Source organism: Bos indicus x Bos taurus, chromosome 18 (genome assembly GCF_003369695.1).
Source record: "Bos indicus x Bos taurus breed Angus x Brahman F1 hybrid chromosome 18, Bos_hybrid_MaternalHap_v2.0, whole genome shotgun sequence".
NCBI classification, from domain to species: domain Eukaryota; kingdom Metazoa; phylum Chordata; class Mammalia; order Artiodactyla; family Bovidae; genus Bos; species Bos indicus x Bos taurus.
Genome location: NC_040093.1, coordinates 2,331,927 through 2,350,568, shown reverse-complemented (window position 1 = coordinate 2,350,568; position 18,642 = coordinate 2,331,927). Strand labels below are relative to the sequence as shown.

The following is an 18,642-nucleotide window of genomic DNA, read 5'->3' as shown; positions in this document are numbered from 1 at the left end:
ACCAAAGAAACCCTCAGAGAGAAGGAGGTATGTCCCATTGCTCTGCTTTGATGAAAAAGTCCACCCACAAAACACATCTGTTTGGCATATTTGGGTACATCTCTCAGCTCTTCCCAACCTCTAGGTCTGAAGTTGTTGTTTAGCCACTGAGTTTTATCTGACTCTTTGCAAACCCTATGGACTGTAGCCCACTAGGCTTCTCTGTCCATGGGATTCTCCAGACAAGACTACTGAAGTGGGTTGAGTTTCCTCTTCCAGGGGATCTTCCTGACCCAGAGATCGAACCTGGGTCTCCTGCATTGGCAGGCGGATTCTTTACCACTGCGCCACCTGGCAAGCCCCTTGGTCTAAAGTAGAGGATGAACTTGGGGTGCTCTGACTTGAATGTCAGGACCAACTGATGTGTGTCTGTGTCTTAAAGGAGTCTGGGGGTGTTACTCACCGTGGCTTACAGTCATCAAAGCACTCTGCGACACCCTACAGTCCTGAGGGTGCTCTTTGTCGCGGGAGGAAACTGAGTTACTGAGGGAAACGCCTTTGCCTGGGGCACCAAGACTCGATATTCAAACGGGGTCTGATTTCAGGCCCTGTAATCCTAACAGCTTCTGTAGGATCACTCAAGACCCCCGTGCAGCAAATGAACTTATCTACAAAACGAACGCACGGACGTAGAAAACAGTTTTCTCCAGTTGCTGCCCGAGGGCTCTGAGTGGAAGCTAGTCTCTCGCTGCAGAGCAGGAGCTCAGGGCACTCAAGCGTCAGGAGCAGAGGCTCCCGGGCCCTGGAGCTCTGCTGCATGGGCTCAGCTGCCCTCGGCATGGGGGACCCTCCTGGGATCAAACCCGTGTCCCCAGCATTGGCGGGAAGACTCTTAGCCACTGTATTCCCAGGGAAGTCCTCAGAATACCTTTATACCAAAAGTCTTTACTGTGTGTGTGTGTAACTGGATGTTACGTTAACAAGTGCAACCGGAAAGAACTCATCTGAAAACCCTGTGACTGATTTTCAGTAAGTGACGGTAACCTATCGGCCAATTCCATTAAGCCTAGCCTGTTAGCCAGGACCACTCACTGGCAAGTGTTTTCAATCTTCCTCTATGACCTCCCCCAGGGCTCAGCAGGTAAGGAATCTGCCTGCAATGCAGGAGACCCGGGTTCGATCTCTGGGTCAGAAAGATGCCCTGGAGGAGGGCATGGCAACCCACTCCAGTATTCTTGCCTGGAGAATCCCATGCACAGAGAAGCCTAGTGGTCTACAGTCCTTGGGGTCGCAAAGAGTCAGACACCACTGAGCAACTAACTCTTCACTCTTCTAACAGGTCCCATTGGCTTCGTTTACCAAAGACTACTTTTCCATTCCACCTGAGCTCTCAGCCTTGCATCAAGATGAGAGAAGCCAAAATAGCCCCCTTCTCCAATTACGGACTGCAGTGGTGTTTCGAGCAGCTGGGCAAAGAGGAGTTCCAGACATTTAAGGCCCTCCTGAAGGAGCATGCGTCAGAATCAGCAGCGTGCTCCTTCCCGCTGGTCCAGGTGGACAGGGCTGATGCAGAGTCCCTCGCCTCCCTCCTGCATGAGCATTGCAGAGCATCTCTCGCCTGGAAGACATCCACTGACATCTTTGAAAAGATGAGCCTGTCGGCACTGTCTGAGATGGCAAGGGACGAGATGAAAAGTGAGTGAGATTGGGGCAGACCTCGGGGGTAGGGGAAACAGGGGGTGACCTCAAGTTCCCAGGGGATGGGGAAGGTACCATTGGGGGTGGGAGGGTGTCCATCTCTACAGCGGGACTCTGAACTAGGAGAACTCACTCACTCACTGCTCAACCTGCCTCGCTGGAAACCCAAGTCATCTCCAGCCCATGAAACAACGAAGGAGAAGACAGGTCTGCCTGGTGGGCTGAAGGTAGCAGACGGCACGTGGAGTCAAAAGTGCCACGCCAGAGCTCTGGTGGCCCCACATGTGTGACTTCTGGCAAAGTCTCTCCTTCTCTACATCTGGGGGACAGTATTTGTGCTGCGTCTACGTGCTGTTGCCAAGGTCCAATAAGAAAGTGAATCTTCATCTTGTTTCTCCTCATTAATTTTCTGTCCGGAAGATCTGTCCTCCGGTGAGAGTGGGGTCCTAAAGCCCCCCACTGCTCTCTTGTCGCCGTCAATTCCCCTTTAACAGCGGCCAGCATCGGCCTCGTGCACTGAGGTGCTGCTTTGTTGGGTGCGTGTATCTTTGTAACTGTTACATCATCTTCTTGGATAGATCCCTCAGTCATTATGTAGTGGCCTTCCTTGTCTCTTGTGAATGTGCTTGGTCCTGTCTGACTCTTTGCAACCCCATGGACTTGTAGCCTGCCAGGTTCCTCTGTCCATCTTCCTGGAATTTTCGGCCGTTTCCTCCTCCAGGGGCTCTTCCTGACCCAGGGATCAAAGCCAAGTCTCTCATATCTCCTGCATTGGCAGGTGGATTCTTTACCACTAGCTTCAGTTCAGTTCAGTCGCTCAGTCGTGTCCGACTCTGCAACCCCGTGAATCGCAGCACGCCAGGCCTCCCTGTCCATCACCATCTCCTTATTTTTAAAGACTATTTTATCTAATATGAGTATTGCTACTCCTGCTTCTTTTGACTTCCGTTTGCATGGAATATCTTTTTCCAGCCCTTCACTTTCAGTCTGTGTGTGTCCCTAGGTCTGAGGCATTTGGGTTTGTTTGTTTTTAAGAACAGTAACAGCTGTAGAACGGGTGTCTCCCTTATTTCTTGCCTTAGATTTAGAGACTATGGTTCAAGGAACTTCTCTAAGGATTGCCCTCCCTCAGAATGTTGGTACGCATATTCTAGCAATGTACTTACATCAAGTTCTGTGGTTATCTTAAGGTATTTCAAAGAAAGGTAGTAGGAAAAAAATAATAGCTCTCCTTTATCAGGAGGAATTCTCTCCTTCAACTGTGAACAAAAACTTAAGAGTCCCAAGTGTGAGCAGCCAGATTGGCTCTAAAGACTTACAGGTATTACACACCCAGATGTTGCTCATCTGTTGTGTCCATAAAGAGCTTGAACAGAAGCTCTTCCTTCTGAGAATCAAAAAAAAATCCCTGGATGGAAAACATGTTACTGTTATTCATAGGAAATTGTTGTTGTTGTTCAGCTGCTCAGTCATGTCTGAGTTTGCGACCCCATGGACTGCAGCACGCCAGGCCTCCCTGTCCATCACCAAGTCCTGGAGCTTACTCAAACTCATGTCCACTGAGCCAGTGATGCCATCCAACCTTCTCATCCTCTGTCGTCCCCTTCTCCTCCTGCCTTCAATCTTTCCCAGCATCAGGGTCTTTTCCAGTGAGTCAGCTCTTTGCATCAGGTGGCCAAAGTATTGGAGCTTCAGCATCAGTCATTCTAATGACTAGTCAGGGTTGATTTCCTTTACGATTGACTGGTTGGATCTCCTTGCAGTCCAAGGGCCTCTCGAGTATCTTCTCCAACACCACAGTTCAAAAGCATCAATTCTTCAGCACTCAGATCTGTTTATAGTCCAGATCTCACATCCATACATGACTACTGGAAAAACCATAGCTCTGACTGTAAGGACCTTAGCCAGCAAAGTGAAATCTCTGCTTTTTAATACACTGTCTAGGTTTGTAATAGCTTTCCTTCCAAGGAGCAAGGGTCTTGTAATTTCATGGCTGCAGTCACTGTCTGCAGTGATTTTGGAGCCCAGGATAATAAAATCTGTCACTGTAGGAAATGAAGGTTATAAAATCAAAATAAGAGTGGATGTTTAGTGATCAGTACCCCCAGCCGAGCCACCGTGTTGAGACTGTCACAGGCCCTGAGTCTCCATTTTCCTCGCTGCAGACGAATTGGGGAATAAACTGAGATGCTGAGACGAGTGTGGGTTCCCTTCAGTATTTTGGGCTGGAGATGTTTTCATCCCTGATGAGGGTAGCTGCCATGACGTTATTGAGACACGGTCTCAACTGTTCTTGATTGCAGAGTATCTACTGGCTGAAATATCAGAAGATTCTGCACCAACAAAGACTGACCAAGGTCCAAGCATGAAAGAAGTGCCAGGTTAGTTGGGGATCGCGGGGAGGGACGAAGTGGTGGAAACGGATGTGTGTGAATTATGCTGCTCTTAACATTTATATACAAGAATGTGATCATGCGAAAAAAAATTTTTTTTGATATGGATCATTTTTAAAGTCTGTATTGAACTTGTTGCAATATTGTTTCTGTTTTATATTTTTGTTTTTGTTGGCCCTGAGGCATGTGAGATTTTAGGCCCTCGACCAGGGGTCAAACCCACAACCCCTGAATTAGAAGGTGAAGTCTTGACCACCGCACCACCTTGGAAGTCCTGGTGGTGATATCTAAGATATTAGTGGGGCTTCCCAGGTGGCTCAGTAGTAAAGAATCTACCTGGCAATGCAGGAAACCCAGGTTTGATCCCGCGATCAGGAAGATGCCCTGGAGGAGGAAATGGCAACAGGGACTGTAGCCTGCCAGGCTCCTCAGTCCATGGGGATTCTCTAGGCAAGAATACTGGAGTGGGGTGTCATTTCCTCCCCCAGGGGATCTTCCCGACCCAGCGATTGAACCCTCATCTCCAGCGTCTTCTGCACTGTAGGCAGATTCTTGACCACAAAGATACAGTGGCAAGCAGCAAAGTCTCTGGCACCGCCCATGGTGGGGACACAAACTTGTAAAGCGTCAGGTGTGACGTGCAGAAAAGAGGTCCAGTTAAAGGGACACAGCTCTATTTCCCAGGACATCCGTCTGCTCTCAGGCAGTGATCTTAGGGACAGAGATCCTTATACGCACATTGCTAGGAAGAAAGGAAAGCGCCCCAGAGGCAGGCTGCCTGTCTTCGCAGCGACTAAGTCTGTGGTCTTTGTTTTGCGTCTTTGCTTGTTTCTCGCTAAAACTGTGACTCTCTTCACACCCAGTCCCATTCTTCCCCTCTCTTCCGTCCCATGCAGGCCCCAGAGAGGACCCACAGGACTCGCGGGACTACAGGATCCACGTGATGACGACATTCTCCACCAGGCTGGACACACCCCAGCGCTTTGAAGAATTTGCCTCTGAGTGTCCGGACGCGCATGCGCTATCGGGGGCCTTTAACCCAGACCCCTCGGGGGGCTTCCGGCCTCTCACGGTGGTTCTGCACGGACCCCCGGGGGTTGGGAAGTCCTCGCTGGCCCGGAGGCTCCTACTGTTCTGGGCGCAAGGCGACCTCTACAAGGGCTTGTTCTCCTACGTCTTCCTTCTCCGCGCCAGAGACCTCCAGGGGTCCAGGGAGACCAGCTTTGCGGAGCTCATCTCCAGGGAGTGGCCGGACGCCCCGGTCCCGGTGGAGAAGGTCCTGTCCCAGCCCGAAAGGCTCTTGATTGTGGTGGACGGACTCGAAGAGCTGGAGCTCACCTTCAGAGACCAGGACTCCAGCCTCCTGGCCGACTGGGCGGAGAGGCAGCCCGCAGCCGTCCTGGCGCACAGCCTGCTGAAGAAAGTCCTGCTCCCCGAGTGCGCCCTCCTCCTCACCGTCCAGGACGCGGGATTGCAGAGGCTCCAAGCCCTGCTCCGGTCTCCCCGTTACCTATGGGTCGGGGGCCTCTCAGTGGAAAACAGGATGCAGTTGCTCCTCGGCGGCGGGAAGCACTGCCGTCGTAAGACATGCGCCTGGCACGCGGGGGCCGACCACCAGGAGGTGCTTGACAAGTGTCAGGTGCCCGTGGTGTGCGCCCTGGTCCGTGAGGCCTTCGAACTGCAGGGGGAGCCGGGGAAAGGCCTTCCCGTCCCCGGCCACACCCTCACGGGCTTGTACGCCACCTTCGTGTTCCAGCGGCTGGCTCCCAAAGATGCAGGCTGGCGCGCGCTGAGCGGGGAGGAACGCGGTGCCCTGAAGGGCTTGTGCCGGCTGGCAGCGGACGGCGTGTGGAACGCGAAGTTCGTGTTTGACGGCGACGACCTGGGCGTCCACGGGCTGCAGGGGCCCGAGCTCTCCGCCCTGCAGCAGGCGAGCATCCTTCTCCCTGACGGCCACTGCGGAAGGGGCCACGCATTCTCCCACCTCAGCCTCCAGGAGTTCTTTGCGGCCTTGTTCTACGTCCTGCGAGGCGTCGAGGGAGACGGGGAGGGCTACCCGCTGTTCCCCCAGAGCACAAAGAGTCTGACGGAGCTCAGGCATATTGACCTCAACGTTCAGCTGGTCCAGATGAAGAGATTCCTATTTGGCCTTGTGAGCAAGGAGGTGATGCGGGCCCTGGAAACCCTCCTAGGCTGTCCCGTCGCCCCCGTGGCTAAGCAGCAACTTCTGCACTGGATCTGCCTGCTGGGTCAGCACCCTGCTGCCGCCGCCTCCCCAGACTTGCTCGAGGCCTTCTACTGCCTTTTCGAGACACAGGACGACGAGTTCGTTCGCTTGGCCTTGAACGGCTTCCAAGAAGTGTGGCTGCAGTTGAACCGGCCAATGGACTTAACGGTGTCTTCCTTCTGTCTCCGGCGTTGCCAGCATTTACGGAAAGTTCGACTGGATGTCAGAGGGACCCCAAAGGATGAATTTGCTGAGGCATGGTCCGGGGCTCCCCAAGGGTGAGTGCCCCACCTCTGCCGTTCCCGTTCTTGTGTTTCTTTCCAACACAAGAGAGGTATAACTGAGCAAAATTGCACGTATGTAAGGTGTATGACTTGGTGTTTTGATGTACCTGAAATGATCACCATCAGGCTAGTCAGCACACCCATCGCCTCATATAGGTACCATTTTCTTTGTGTGTGAAAACACCTAAAGACTATCCCCCTGGGTGTGCATCACTGTGTTAACACATTAGAGCTCCAGAATGCACTCATCCTGATAGCTGCAACTTTGTACCCTTTGGCCAACATCTCCCAGTTCCCCACCCCAAGGCCAGGCAACTGAATTTGACTGCTTTAGAATCTAAGTGAGACCGGGCACGTCTCTCCGTGACTGGCTTATTTCACTTGGCACAGTGTCCTCTAGCTGACCGCTGTTCTGGCCAATGGCAGTGCTTCCTTCTTTTTCAAGGCTGGATAATATTCCATTGTATGTGTGTACACCACATTTTCTCTTTGTATGTATTTGTAGTTGGAGGATAATTGCTTCATAGTGTTGTGTTGGTCTCTGCCACACATCCACGTGAATCAGCCACAGGTATACATGTGTCCCCCGCTCTTGAACCTCCCTCCCTGCCACCCCATCCCAGCACTCTAGGTCATCACAGCACCGAGCTGAGCTCCCTGTGTCATATGGCAAATTCCCATCAGCTGTCTGTTTAACATATGATAATGTACCTGTCTCAAGGCTACTCTCTTGATTGATCCCAGCCTCTCCGTCCCCCGCTGTGTCCACAAGTCGGTTCTCTAGGTCTGTCTCTCTTCCTGCCCTGCAAGTAGATGCGTCAGTACCATCTTTCTAGATTCCATATATATGTGTTAATATGCAAAATTTATTTGTGTCTTTCTGACTTACTTCACTCTGTATATAATAGGCTCTAGGTTTATCTATGTCATTAGAACTGACTCAGTTTCTTTCCTTTTTGTGGCTGAGTATATCCCACTGAGTATATATGTAACACAACTTCTTCATCCACTCCGCTATCGGTGGACATCTAGGTTGCTCCCATGTCCTGGCTGTTGTAAACAGTGCTGCAGTGGACACTGGGGCACACACACCACAGTTTCTTTATCCACTGATGGACACTTAGGTTGTTTCTGTATCTTGACTGTTGTGAATAATGTACAAATACCTCTCTGGGACCCTGGTTCCAATTCTCTTGGACACATCCCCAAAAGTGGGATTTCTGGATCATATGGTAGAGGATGAGATGGCTGGATGGCATCACCGACTCAGTGGACATGAACTTGGGCAAACTCTGGGAAGTAGTTCAGGACAGGGAAGGCTGGCGTGCTCCAGTCCATGGAGTCACAAAGAGTCAGACATGACTTGGCGACTGAGCAACAGCAAATGGTAGTTCTATTTTTAGTTTTGGGGGGGACGTTCCATACCGTTTTCCATAGTGACTACACTTTGACGTTCAAGAGGGAGCTAGAATTCAAGCACAAATCTTACTTAGAGCTGGCGGTATGCCCTGTGGGTACAGAAGTGTTCTGGAAGCAGTTTGGTTCTGACAACACTCCTCCAGACCATGAGATCAGATCCACTCAGAGCCTCTGAGACCCTCCCCCATCCTAACAGCCTGACTTCTCTCCTCGGGCGTGGATGGGGCAGTTGCTCATGTCAGAATCCATCCTGTGTGAACAAATGTTTGTTTCCTTCTCCACAATAGGCTGAAGATCAAGACCCTTGATGAGCACTGGGAAGACCTCTGCTCCGTGCTCAGCACGCACCCAAACCTACGACAGCTCGACCTGAGTGGCAGCGTCTTGAGCAAGGAGGCCATGAAAACCCTGTGTGTCAAGCTGCGGCAGCCAGCCTGTAAAATACAGAATCTGATGTGAGGCTTCCCAGACCCCGTACATCCCTTTGTGTGGCTGTGTCATGGCTCTCCTCTCCTACCTACTGATCTATAGAGTGTATTTGCAGGGAATAAGGGCTGTGGAAGGTGTAGCAACCAAGTTCCCAAAAGTATAGGTGGGGAATGACTAAGGATCTTGTGAAGGGATTACTAAGGTGGGTTCATTTACTCAGGGTTTTGAAGGATGAATAGGAGTTGCTTAGTTGGAGCAGGAAGTGAGGAAGGTTCATTTCAGTACTGTATTCATTAATACCATAAATTTACATTGTCTGTCTGATGAATCATGTGTCAGTACCTCATCAATGTTATATACAAAACACTTTAGATGTCATATGTATAACTACATATGTGTCTATACATATGTGTAACACTGGACATCAAAAATGAAAATACAATGTAAAAAATCATACATGTATTTATACACATAATGATTCACACATTGATAATGAAGAAGCATCAGTAAGGTTGCTTTATGGATTCCTGGGTAGGAAAGATCCCCTGGAGAAGGAAATGGCAACCCACTCCAGTATTCTTGCCTGGAGAATCCCATGCACAGAGGAGCCTGGCGGGCTACAGTCCATAGAGTCACAAAGAGTCAGACACAACTTTGCGACTAAGCCGCAACAACAACTCGGTAGCCCTGCCTGGACACTGATGAATGAATCATTACAAACTTTTACGGCATCCACATTACGGTCATAATCATAATACAATATTATATTGTACATAATACAATAAACATAATACAACATTGCTATATTTAAGAAAAACACTTACCTTTAATGATTGGCCGACAGGCTGTTTCTCTGGTTATAAGAGAGAAGAGCCTTCTGTACACTAATGTAATTCTTTGAAAGCAAAGTTCTAAAATAGTAAGAAAACAAACACATCATTGATTTTATGCTGAATACCACTCACCTCATTCCTGTGTAGGGATAGGCGGTCCACATCAATGCCAGTTTTGCATACGATGGTCTACATGTGTGTTTTTATATTTATTGAAAAAAACCCAACATACACGAGAACTCGTATAGTTTAAACCCGTGTTGTTTGAGGAGCAACTGTAACTGCAAATAATGAAAGATCAGAGTCGAAATGGGAACAGAGTGAGAAGGAAAGATGAGGGTACAACGAAACCTCTCCCGGTGGTCCTAACTCACGTTCCCTTTTCCCGTCTGTAGATTTAAAGGGGCCCGGGTTACCCCTGGTCTCCGTCACCTCTGGATGACTCTGATTATCAACCGGAACATCACGCGCCTGGACCTGACGGGCTGCCGCCTGAGAGAGGAGGACGTGCAGACGGCGTGCGAGGCCCTCAGGCACCCACAGTGTGCGCTGGAGTCTCTGAGGCGAGTCGCGCTGGGGATGCTTTCTGCTGCTTGGATTTCAGGGCGTCACTGCTTTTACTCTTTATTTTGAAATAAGCTTTCGCAGAAAGCTGCCGAGGTCGTACAAAGGCTTGGGAGTCTGGGGCTGGTTGGCCAGGATGAGTGCATGGCCGTGTGTATGTAATAAACGCCGCCAAACCGGACACCGAGAGAGGGCGCAGATGGTGTCACGCGTACGTCACAATAAACGTGACTTCCGGGGCCTCCCCCGGTGGTGCCGCAGCTAAGACTGTGTGCTCGCAATGCAGGGCGCCCAGGTTCGATCCCTGGCCAGGGAACGAGACGCCGCGAGCCGCCACTAAAAACCCAGTGTGCCTGCAGCACACGGAACTCTGCTCAGGGTTCTGCGGCAGCCTGGACAGGAGCGGGGTTTGGGGCAGAGTCGGACTGACTGAGCCACACACACACACACCCCACACACACGCACCCACGCAGGCCCACACACACCCCACACCCACACACACCCACACACACACACCCACGCAGGCCCACACACACCCCACACCCACGCAGGCCCACACACACCCCACACCCACACACAGACACACCCCATTTGGTGATACAGGGGTGTGCAGTTAGTGTAGTCATTCACCATTCCAGGGACATCTCAGTCGCTGCCAGTTTGTGATTTCCTGGGGGTGTGTTTTGCCATTTAGATTCTCTGGGACTAAAAACCAGGACTACTCGGTGCTTTGGCTGTATTTTGAGAGAGAGAAACATGAGGTCTGTTCAGCTTTATTGACTAACATACCTCAATCCTGTATTATAAACATCAAAATTGCTGAAAGAATACATTTTAATGATTTCCTACCAAAAAAAAAAAATGATACTGTGTGACGTGATAGAGATGATAGCTAATGCTACTGAGGCAGTCATACCGCAATATATCAATGTATCAAGTCAGCAGGCTGACACCTGAACTTACACAACGGTATAGGTCAGGTAAACGTACAAAATGTCGGCTGGCGGTCATTGCTATGAATAAAGTAATACGGGGACGAGAAGACGGGGCAGAGGAGGGCGGGCAGGCGTGGTTGGGAAGGTGGTGAGACTGACTTACTCAGACAAGGTTGCATCCCAGAGGGTGAATGGAAAACTGAACCACAAAAAGATCTGAGACTGCGAACAGGCACAGCAAATGCTGGGACCCTCAGGCCAAAGCAGAGAACGCCCAGGAGCCAGCCAAAGGGACAGGGCGGCTGATGGGGGCAAGGTGGGCTGCTGCTGGGGAGAGCTGAGGACGTGCTCCACGTTGCCTGTCTCTGCAGGTTGGATCGCTGTGGATTAACCCCAGCCTCTTGTCGGGAGATCTCCCAAGTGCTTGCTACGTCCGGCAGCCTGAAATCCCTCAGCCTCACGGGAAATAAGGTGGCGGACCAGGGCGTGAAGTCTCTCTGTGACGCCTTGAAGGTCACACCCTGCACCCTGCAGAAGCTAATGTGAGCGGTACTCCTGTTCACGAGTCCTATCTTCCCTTGTGATCGTCCCTGTCACAGCGGGTGGAGGAAAGGGAGGGGAACTGACTGATGCATAAGCTGAGGGTTAGAACAGGGAGGGAGGGCCTCCTGCAGGGAGCCCTTTGTGGAAGTTTATTTCTGTTTAGTCGCTAAGTCCTGTCTGACTCTTTTGTGACCCCATAGATGGTAGCCTGCCAGGCTCCTCTGTCCATGGAATTCTCCAGGGAAGGATACTGGAGGGGGTTGCCGTGCCCTCCTCCAGGAGATCCTCCTGACCCAGGGATGGAACCCGCGTCTGCGGTGTCTCCTGCGCTGGCAGGCGGGTTCTTCACCGACTGAGCTGTCATCTCCGTTCTGGCCTCTCTCCTTGCAGCCTGGGGAGCTGCGGGCTCACAGCCGCCACCTGCCAAGACCTGGCCTCTGCTCTCATCGAGAACCAGGGCTTGACACACCTGTCCCTGTCGGGCGATGAACTGGGGAGCAAAGGGATGAGCCTGCTGTGTCGGGCCGTGAAGCTCTCCAGCTGTGGTCTGCAGAAGCTGGCGTGAGTCCACCCCGTGGCCCCCAGAGCATCTGTAGCTCTATTACAGCGAGTGCAGAGCAGTGGGGAAATGGTCAGGACGAGGGGACCTCGGAAGTGCCATGTCCTGCCCTCTCCTGATAGCTTCTACCCTGGAAAATCCCACCTCTGCCTCTGTGTTTCAAGCCGGAAGTCCTCATTCATCCACATACAGCCACGTCTCATTACTCCCGGCAGTCCTGTTCTGTAAATTTGCCGTGAGTACGGGACAGGTGGACGCAGGATGAGTGACTCTCCAGGGAAAGACTCCCACAGTTCCTGGGCACCTCTGGTCACAGCGTTTTCTTAAAATTTCTTTTATTGAAGTATGGTTGATTTAGCATGTTGTGTTAATTTCTGCTAATTGCACAGGTGACTCAACTCTTTTTCAAAACGCTTTTCCATTGTGGCTCGCCACAGGATGTTGAATGCGCTTCCTGTGCTCTGCAGTAGGACCCTGACGTTTACCCATCCTGTCTGTAGGAGCTCACGTCTGGTGACCCAGACTCCCCATTCTTCCCCTCGCCCGACACCCCTGCCCCTTGGCCACCACCAGTCTGTGAGTCTGTTTCTGTTTAAGAGAAAAGTTCATCTGTGGTGTTATTTTCTCCAACCGATCAATACCTAACCTTGTTTTATGTGTTTCTGTTTACAGACACCTTATGTAATACATATTATTGAATCATTAACATTGAACTCGGGCTTCCCTGGGGGCTCAGTGGTAAAGAATCCGCCTGCCAATGCAGGGGATTCCTCCCTGGGAGGGGAAGATCCCCTGGAGGAGGACATAGCAACCCACTCCAGTATTCTTGCCTGGAGAATCCTATGGACAGAGGAGCCTGGTGGGCTACGGTCTATGCGGTCGCACAAGAGTCGCAAACAACTGAGCGACTTAACAACAAACGTGGAGCTCGCAACCAACAGCACTGTACTCGAGCCCGCAGGAAGCTTGTGGAACACGCCCATTTTCTCTAAGGCGCCTTCCAGCCTCTGTAGCCTCGGGCTGTCCCTGGGGGCCATCTGAAAGGCTGAGGTCACTCTGAGGAGCACACCTGAGCTTCCTCTTCTCTGTGTGTGCCCCGCAGACTAAACGCATGCAGCCTGGATGTGGCTGGCTGTGGCTTCCTCGCCTTTGCACTCATGGGCAACAGGCATCTGACGCACCTGAGCCTCAGCATGAACCCCCTGGAAGATCCCGGGATGAACCTTCTGTGCGAGGTCATGATGGAGCCGTCCTGCCCTCTCCGGGACCTGGAGTAAGTTTCCCCGCTTGTCGGAGATCAAGTCTACCACACGGTTTAGCCGGCCGAAAGAGAGGGCACCGCGAGTTAGTTCTAGGGTCCGTCTCCGCGTCCCCGTCTGGCTCTCTCTCTCCCCCACCTCCAGCTCTCCCTCGCTCTCCGTCCCCTCCCACCTCCCGCCTATCGCAGTTTGGTGAACTGCCGCCTCACCGCCTCGTGCTGCAAGAGTCTGTCCAACGTGATCACGAGGAGTCCGCGCCTGAGAAGCCTGGATCTGGCCGCCAACGCCCTGGGTGATGAGGGGATTGCGGCGCTGTGCGAGGGACTGAAGCAGAAGAACACCCTGACGAGACTCGGGTAGGGTCTTGGGACCACCTCCCAGAGGGCTGGGCGCAGGGGGAGGGGAACGCAGACGTGACGCCGCTCCCACAAAGAGCAGGTTCTGTTCACCATCCCATCGAATGGAGCCCAACCTCGGCAGGGGAGCAGACCAAGGCGTCCAGTCCGACTGGACACCTGTATATGCATGAATGAAATACAAATGCTGGAGAACGTGGTCCGGAGGTGGTGAGAACTAAGTAGATAAATGTTTGCTGGACACAGTGCCAAACGGTGGAGGTGCACAGACCCTGGCATTTCCCGTCTAGTGAGAAGGATGGGTCAAAAAGCAGATGATCAAACGGTGGAGGTGCACAGACCCTGGCATTGCCCGTCTAGTGAGAAGGATGGGTCAAAAAGCAGATGATGACGCGGGTGGAGCTCAAACTCTCGAAAGCACCAGAATCACCCCGGAGGCTTCTCAGAACACTGCCAGTACATACGGTGGAGTGCTATGCAGCCCTGAAAGGGGAAGGGCTAAAGCCATTTGCAGCAACAGGGATGGGCCTAGAGATGATCACACTGAGTGAAGTAAGTTGGGCAGAGAAGGACAATATCATATGATATCACTTAACTGTGGGATCTCAAGAAATGACACAAATGAACTTACTTATGAAACAGAAACAGACTCACGACATAGATAGAAAACAAACTGATGGTTACCAAGGGGGAAGAGGGTGGTGTGAGAGGGATAAACTAGGAGGTTGGAACTAACATACACAAAATACTGTGTATGAAAATAATCAACGAGGACCTACCGTAGAGCACAGGGAACTCGACTCAACATTCTGTAATAACCTACGTGGGAAAAGAATCTGAAAAATGGTGGATTTATGTGTGGTGTCACCGAATCACTTTGCTGCACACCTGAAACCAATACACTATAAATCAACTACACTCTCATAGAGTTTTTAACAAAGAAGACCGCTCCACTGGCAACCACTGGTTTGTTCTCAGTATCTGTGACTCTGTTCCTACTTTCTTCATTCATTTCACTTTTTAGATTCCACATTTAAGTGAAAACATGCAGCGTTTGTCTTTCTCTAGCTTCCTTTACCGCGCATAACACCCTCCATCTTGTTGCAGATGGCAAGGTTTTTGTTCTTTTTCATGGCTGAATAGTATTCCGCTGTACTGTTAAAATTGCAGTAGGGCGGTTCCCTAGGGGTTCAGCGGTTCGGACTCTGCACTTCCAATGCAGGGCCATGGGCTCGATCTCTGGTTGGAGAACTAAGATCCCGCATGCCACATGGCACAGCCAAATAACGATGATAATAAGAGATATCTCCTTAAAATAAAATTTTTTAAAATGTTGTACAGGCAAGAATAGCAGAGTGGGTTACCATTCCCTTCTCCAGGGGATCTTCGCAACCCAGGGATCGAACCAGGGTCTCCTGCATTAGCAAGTGGGTTCTTTACCATCTGAGCACACCAGGGGAGCCCAAATAATGATAATAAATAAAAGAGACAGCTATCTAAAATAAGAAAGACTGTAGTGGAAGTCAAATACAGGTTGGAGGGAGGCTCCCAGATGGCGGGGTCTTTCTTGGCTGTGCTGACCCTGCAGGCTGGAGGCGTGTGGACTGACCTCTGAAGGCTGCAAGGCCCTGTCTGCCGCCCTCACCTGCAGCCGCCACCTGGCCAGCCTGAACCTGATGCGCAACGACCTCGGCCCCAGAGGAATGACGACGCTGTGTTCTGCCTTCATGCATCCCACCTCTAATCTACAGACCATCGGGTGAGCCCCCAGAGATGGCTTCTGAAATGCAAACAGACAAAATGTTTGTATCTTCCAAAAAACCACAAGGAGAATTACTGCAGGATCCAGCCAAACCACTTGTGGTCTTAGTGGTAGTTTGGTCGCTAAGTTGTGTCTGACTCTATTGTGAGCCCCCTGGACTGTAGCCCGCCAGGCTTCTCTGTCCATGGGGATTCTCCAGGCAAGAACACTGGAGTGGGTTGTTATTTCCTTCTCCAGGGGATCTTCCAGACCCAGGGATGGAACTCGGGTCTCCTGTGTTGCAGGCAGATTCTTTACTATCTGAGCTACCTTGGAAGCCCTAAAAGATACAGAATTTGATTTTTTAAAAAGGGTGGGGGGCTGAGTTTTATTCAAGGAGGAAGGCGCTGTCTGTCTGCAACAGCGCAAGAAGAGGTTTCAGACCCTTGGGCGGGGTGTCCGGGAGTCCTGGGGAAGGGAGAGGCATCAGAAGCAAATTCCCAGAGTAAGGAAGCCCCTTTCTGGCCCCCTTCCCAGGCTGTGGAAAGAGCAATACCCGGCCCGAGTAAGAAGGCTGCTGGAGCAGGTGCAGAGACTGAAGCCCCACGTGGTCATCAGTGACGCCTGGTACACGGAGGAGGAGGAGGACGGGCCCTGCTGGAGAATCTGAAGAACCTGAGAACCGCCCCGCCCACCCCCGCTCTGATTCGGGACCCTTCAGGAGACGGATGACGATTCCTGATCCTCACAAAGTCTCACTGGTGGTGGCTCCTGAGTATCCACTTCAGTTCGGTTGTCGGTGTCTGCCTCTGATGACGGCGTGTGCCCTTCACGTCCTGGGACTTCAGTTCTCTGTGAAGCGTCTGTCCTACCTGAACACACAGGGAGGACTGAATAAACACAGCATTTGGAAGAAGCATCCAGTGCCTCCTTGATCGGTGGGGGTGTGACTCCAGAGCAGACGAGGGAGGCCTTGGGTCTTTAAAAAAGTCACAACTCTGTTGATGTTTTTTCAACAAAAAATTTTTAAGTGCATATCTGAATTTCAAAGGAGGATGTGACTATCACTGAACATCAGAAGTATGAACACAATGTTGAATTTATCGCTTAGTGTAGTAAAGAACTGGTCTGCCAGAGTCTCCTCCTCAAAGCAACCACGAGGTAGGTAATATTTTTCCTGTTTTTACAGAAAAGGAAACAAAGGCCGATCGATGGACGTTGACATTGGCCTGGTGTCACAAAAAGTCATTTAGTCATCCTGAGAAAACTCTAATTTGAAAAAAAAAAAAACCTGCAGCCCAATATTCATAGGAGCACTATTTACAATAACCACATGGAGACAATCTAAGTGGCCATGATCGATGAATGGGTAAAGACGGCGCACAGGGAGTACTACTCGGCCGTAAAGAGAGCGAACGCTTGCCGTTTGCAGCAGCGTGGGTGGGCGCAGGATGATCACACTAAGTCAGGAAGAGAAAGCGAATGCCATGTGGCTGTCACTCCACGTGGAATCTAATACTCGACGCACAGCTGTGTGCACATTTACTTCCATATCTGCACCAGGGAAAGGCAGGGCAAGAGGGCAGGGACCCACTCCCGGAGGGGTCCATCCCTGCCGTTCAGTCGCTCAGTCGTGTCCGACTCTGCCACCCCGTGGACTGTAGCTCACCAGGCCCCTCTGTCCATGGGAGTCTCCAGGCAAGAATACGGAGGGGGTTGCCATTTCCTCTGCCAGGGGATTACCACTGAGCACCAGGGAAGCCCTGGAGGGTCCCTTGGCAAATCCAGGGGCATCGCCCTGACCAACCAAGTTCGTCTGGCCATGGTGGGGTGGGGACATCTGTACTGCATCCTGGATGGCTGTGGGCTCGCCCTTGTCATTTTCTCCAGGTGGATAAAGTCGGGGGGCTGTGTGTGTGTGTGTGTGTGTCTGGTGTGAAGCCATGTCAGCTGGTCCTCTAAGCCACAAGTCCCCGAATGCCTGGCCTGGGGTCGCTGTGTAGAACCTCCCTGTTCACTGGGGGACAAGTCGGTGGGTGGATGAGTCCAGTTCAGTTAATCCCGCGGCCCCAGGAGCAGGCGCCCAGCCCACCTCCCTGCGCTCCCCCTGGTGCCCACGAGGTGGCGGCAGAGCGTTGCCTTTCCCTTTACACGCGCGGGAGCAGGAAGGATGGAGGGGTCCCTGGGGCCAGTGTCTCCCCAGCACCGCCGGCCTCCGGGCAGGATAACCTTTTGGGGGCGGGAGCCCCCCCTGAGCATGGCAGGACGTCAGCAGCATCCCTGGCCTTCCCCCCACTACATGCCAGGTGCACCCACGCACCCCTCCTCCTCTACCCTGGGAATTAGAGATGACCCCAGGGCACAGTCGCCTCAGCTGAGAACTGCCGCTTCACTTGAGACAGAAAACCCTCTCCTGGCCACACGTCCATGCCCCACAGGACGAAAGTGCCCTCCACACAGGCCCGCGTCCTCCTGACATGTTAGGGGGTGGCCACTGCCTGCTCCCCGCGGAGGAGGAGGGCTGTTTCCTAGACCCAAAGGTGCGGCTGCCTGAGTCACAGCCGCCAGAGCTTGGGAGCAGGAGGAGACGGGATAAATAAACCAAGTACGTGCCCCTGCTGGCTCACTGCACGCGCGCTCAGTCATGCCTGTGTGACCCGGTGGACTGCAGCCCACCAGGCTCCTCTGTCCATGGGATTCTCCAGGCAAGAATTCTGGAGTGGGGTGCCATGCCCTGCTCCAGGGGCTCTTCCTCGCATCTCCTGCGTTGGCAGGTGGATTCTTGACCACTGAGCCACCTGGGAAGCCCCTCGAGCTCACTGAATGCCACATTGTGACAAGAAGTGAACTGAGGACTGGAGAAGGCGGGCGGCACCACCTGGCAGAGCAGTGTGCCTGGCTCCTAAGTCCCGCACTAGGCTCCTCCCGGGACAGGAATCGAGGTCAGTGACCAGAGGAGACCAGGCACTTAGAGACACCCCAGGGGTCCCTGCAAACAGTTGTGACAGGCAAGTTTTTCTTTGCACAGAGGAGGCAGCGGAGGGTCAGAGGGGTTAGTTCACTTGCCCAGGGTCACACAGCCTCTCTCTGTGGCCCAGAATCTGGCCCGGGTGTCAGGTGCTGCCTCTGCCCGTGGAGGTGGGAACAGAACGACTCAACCCAACGCTTACTCCTCCCCAGGGGACAGGGAACACCCCCACCCCCAGCAGGCAGCACTCCCCCCCTGCCCCCCCGCCTCCGGAAGCGCCCAAGGTCAGCTCTGGCCGACGGAGAAGGGACCTGCGGGCACCGGGAAACGTCCCCTCAGCCTTTGTTTCCCCGGCCTCGCTGGACAAACAGCAGCTTTCCCCCTCCCTCCCGTACAGAGGTCTGAGACCTCAGAAGAAACAGACCCAGGTCCACCGTTTCCAAGCGAGGCCACGG

General features: G+C 52.4%; 1 protein-coding gene across 1 annotated transcript; it reads left to right on the top strand.

The window, feature by feature from the left end:
- The first annotated feature begins 1,313 nt into the window (after window positions 1-1,313).
- NLRP5 (NLR family pyrin domain containing 5) lies at window positions 1,314-16,454 on the top strand. Its single transcript, XM_027514630.1, has 11 exons — window positions 1,314-1,674; window positions 3,981-4,058; window positions 4,967-6,575; window positions 8,288-8,455; window positions 9,658-9,825; window positions 11,133-11,303; window positions 11,695-11,865; window positions 12,966-13,136; window positions 13,311-13,478; window positions 15,067-15,237; window positions 15,757-16,454. Exons 1-11 carry the CDS (start codon window positions 1,386-1,388, stop codon window positions 15,887-15,889), a joined length of 3,297 nt encoding a protein of 1,098 aa, XP_027370431.1. The 5' UTR covers window positions 1,314-1,385; the 3' UTR covers window positions 15,890-16,454.
- The last annotated feature ends 2,188 nt before the right edge of the window (window positions 16,455-18,642 follow it).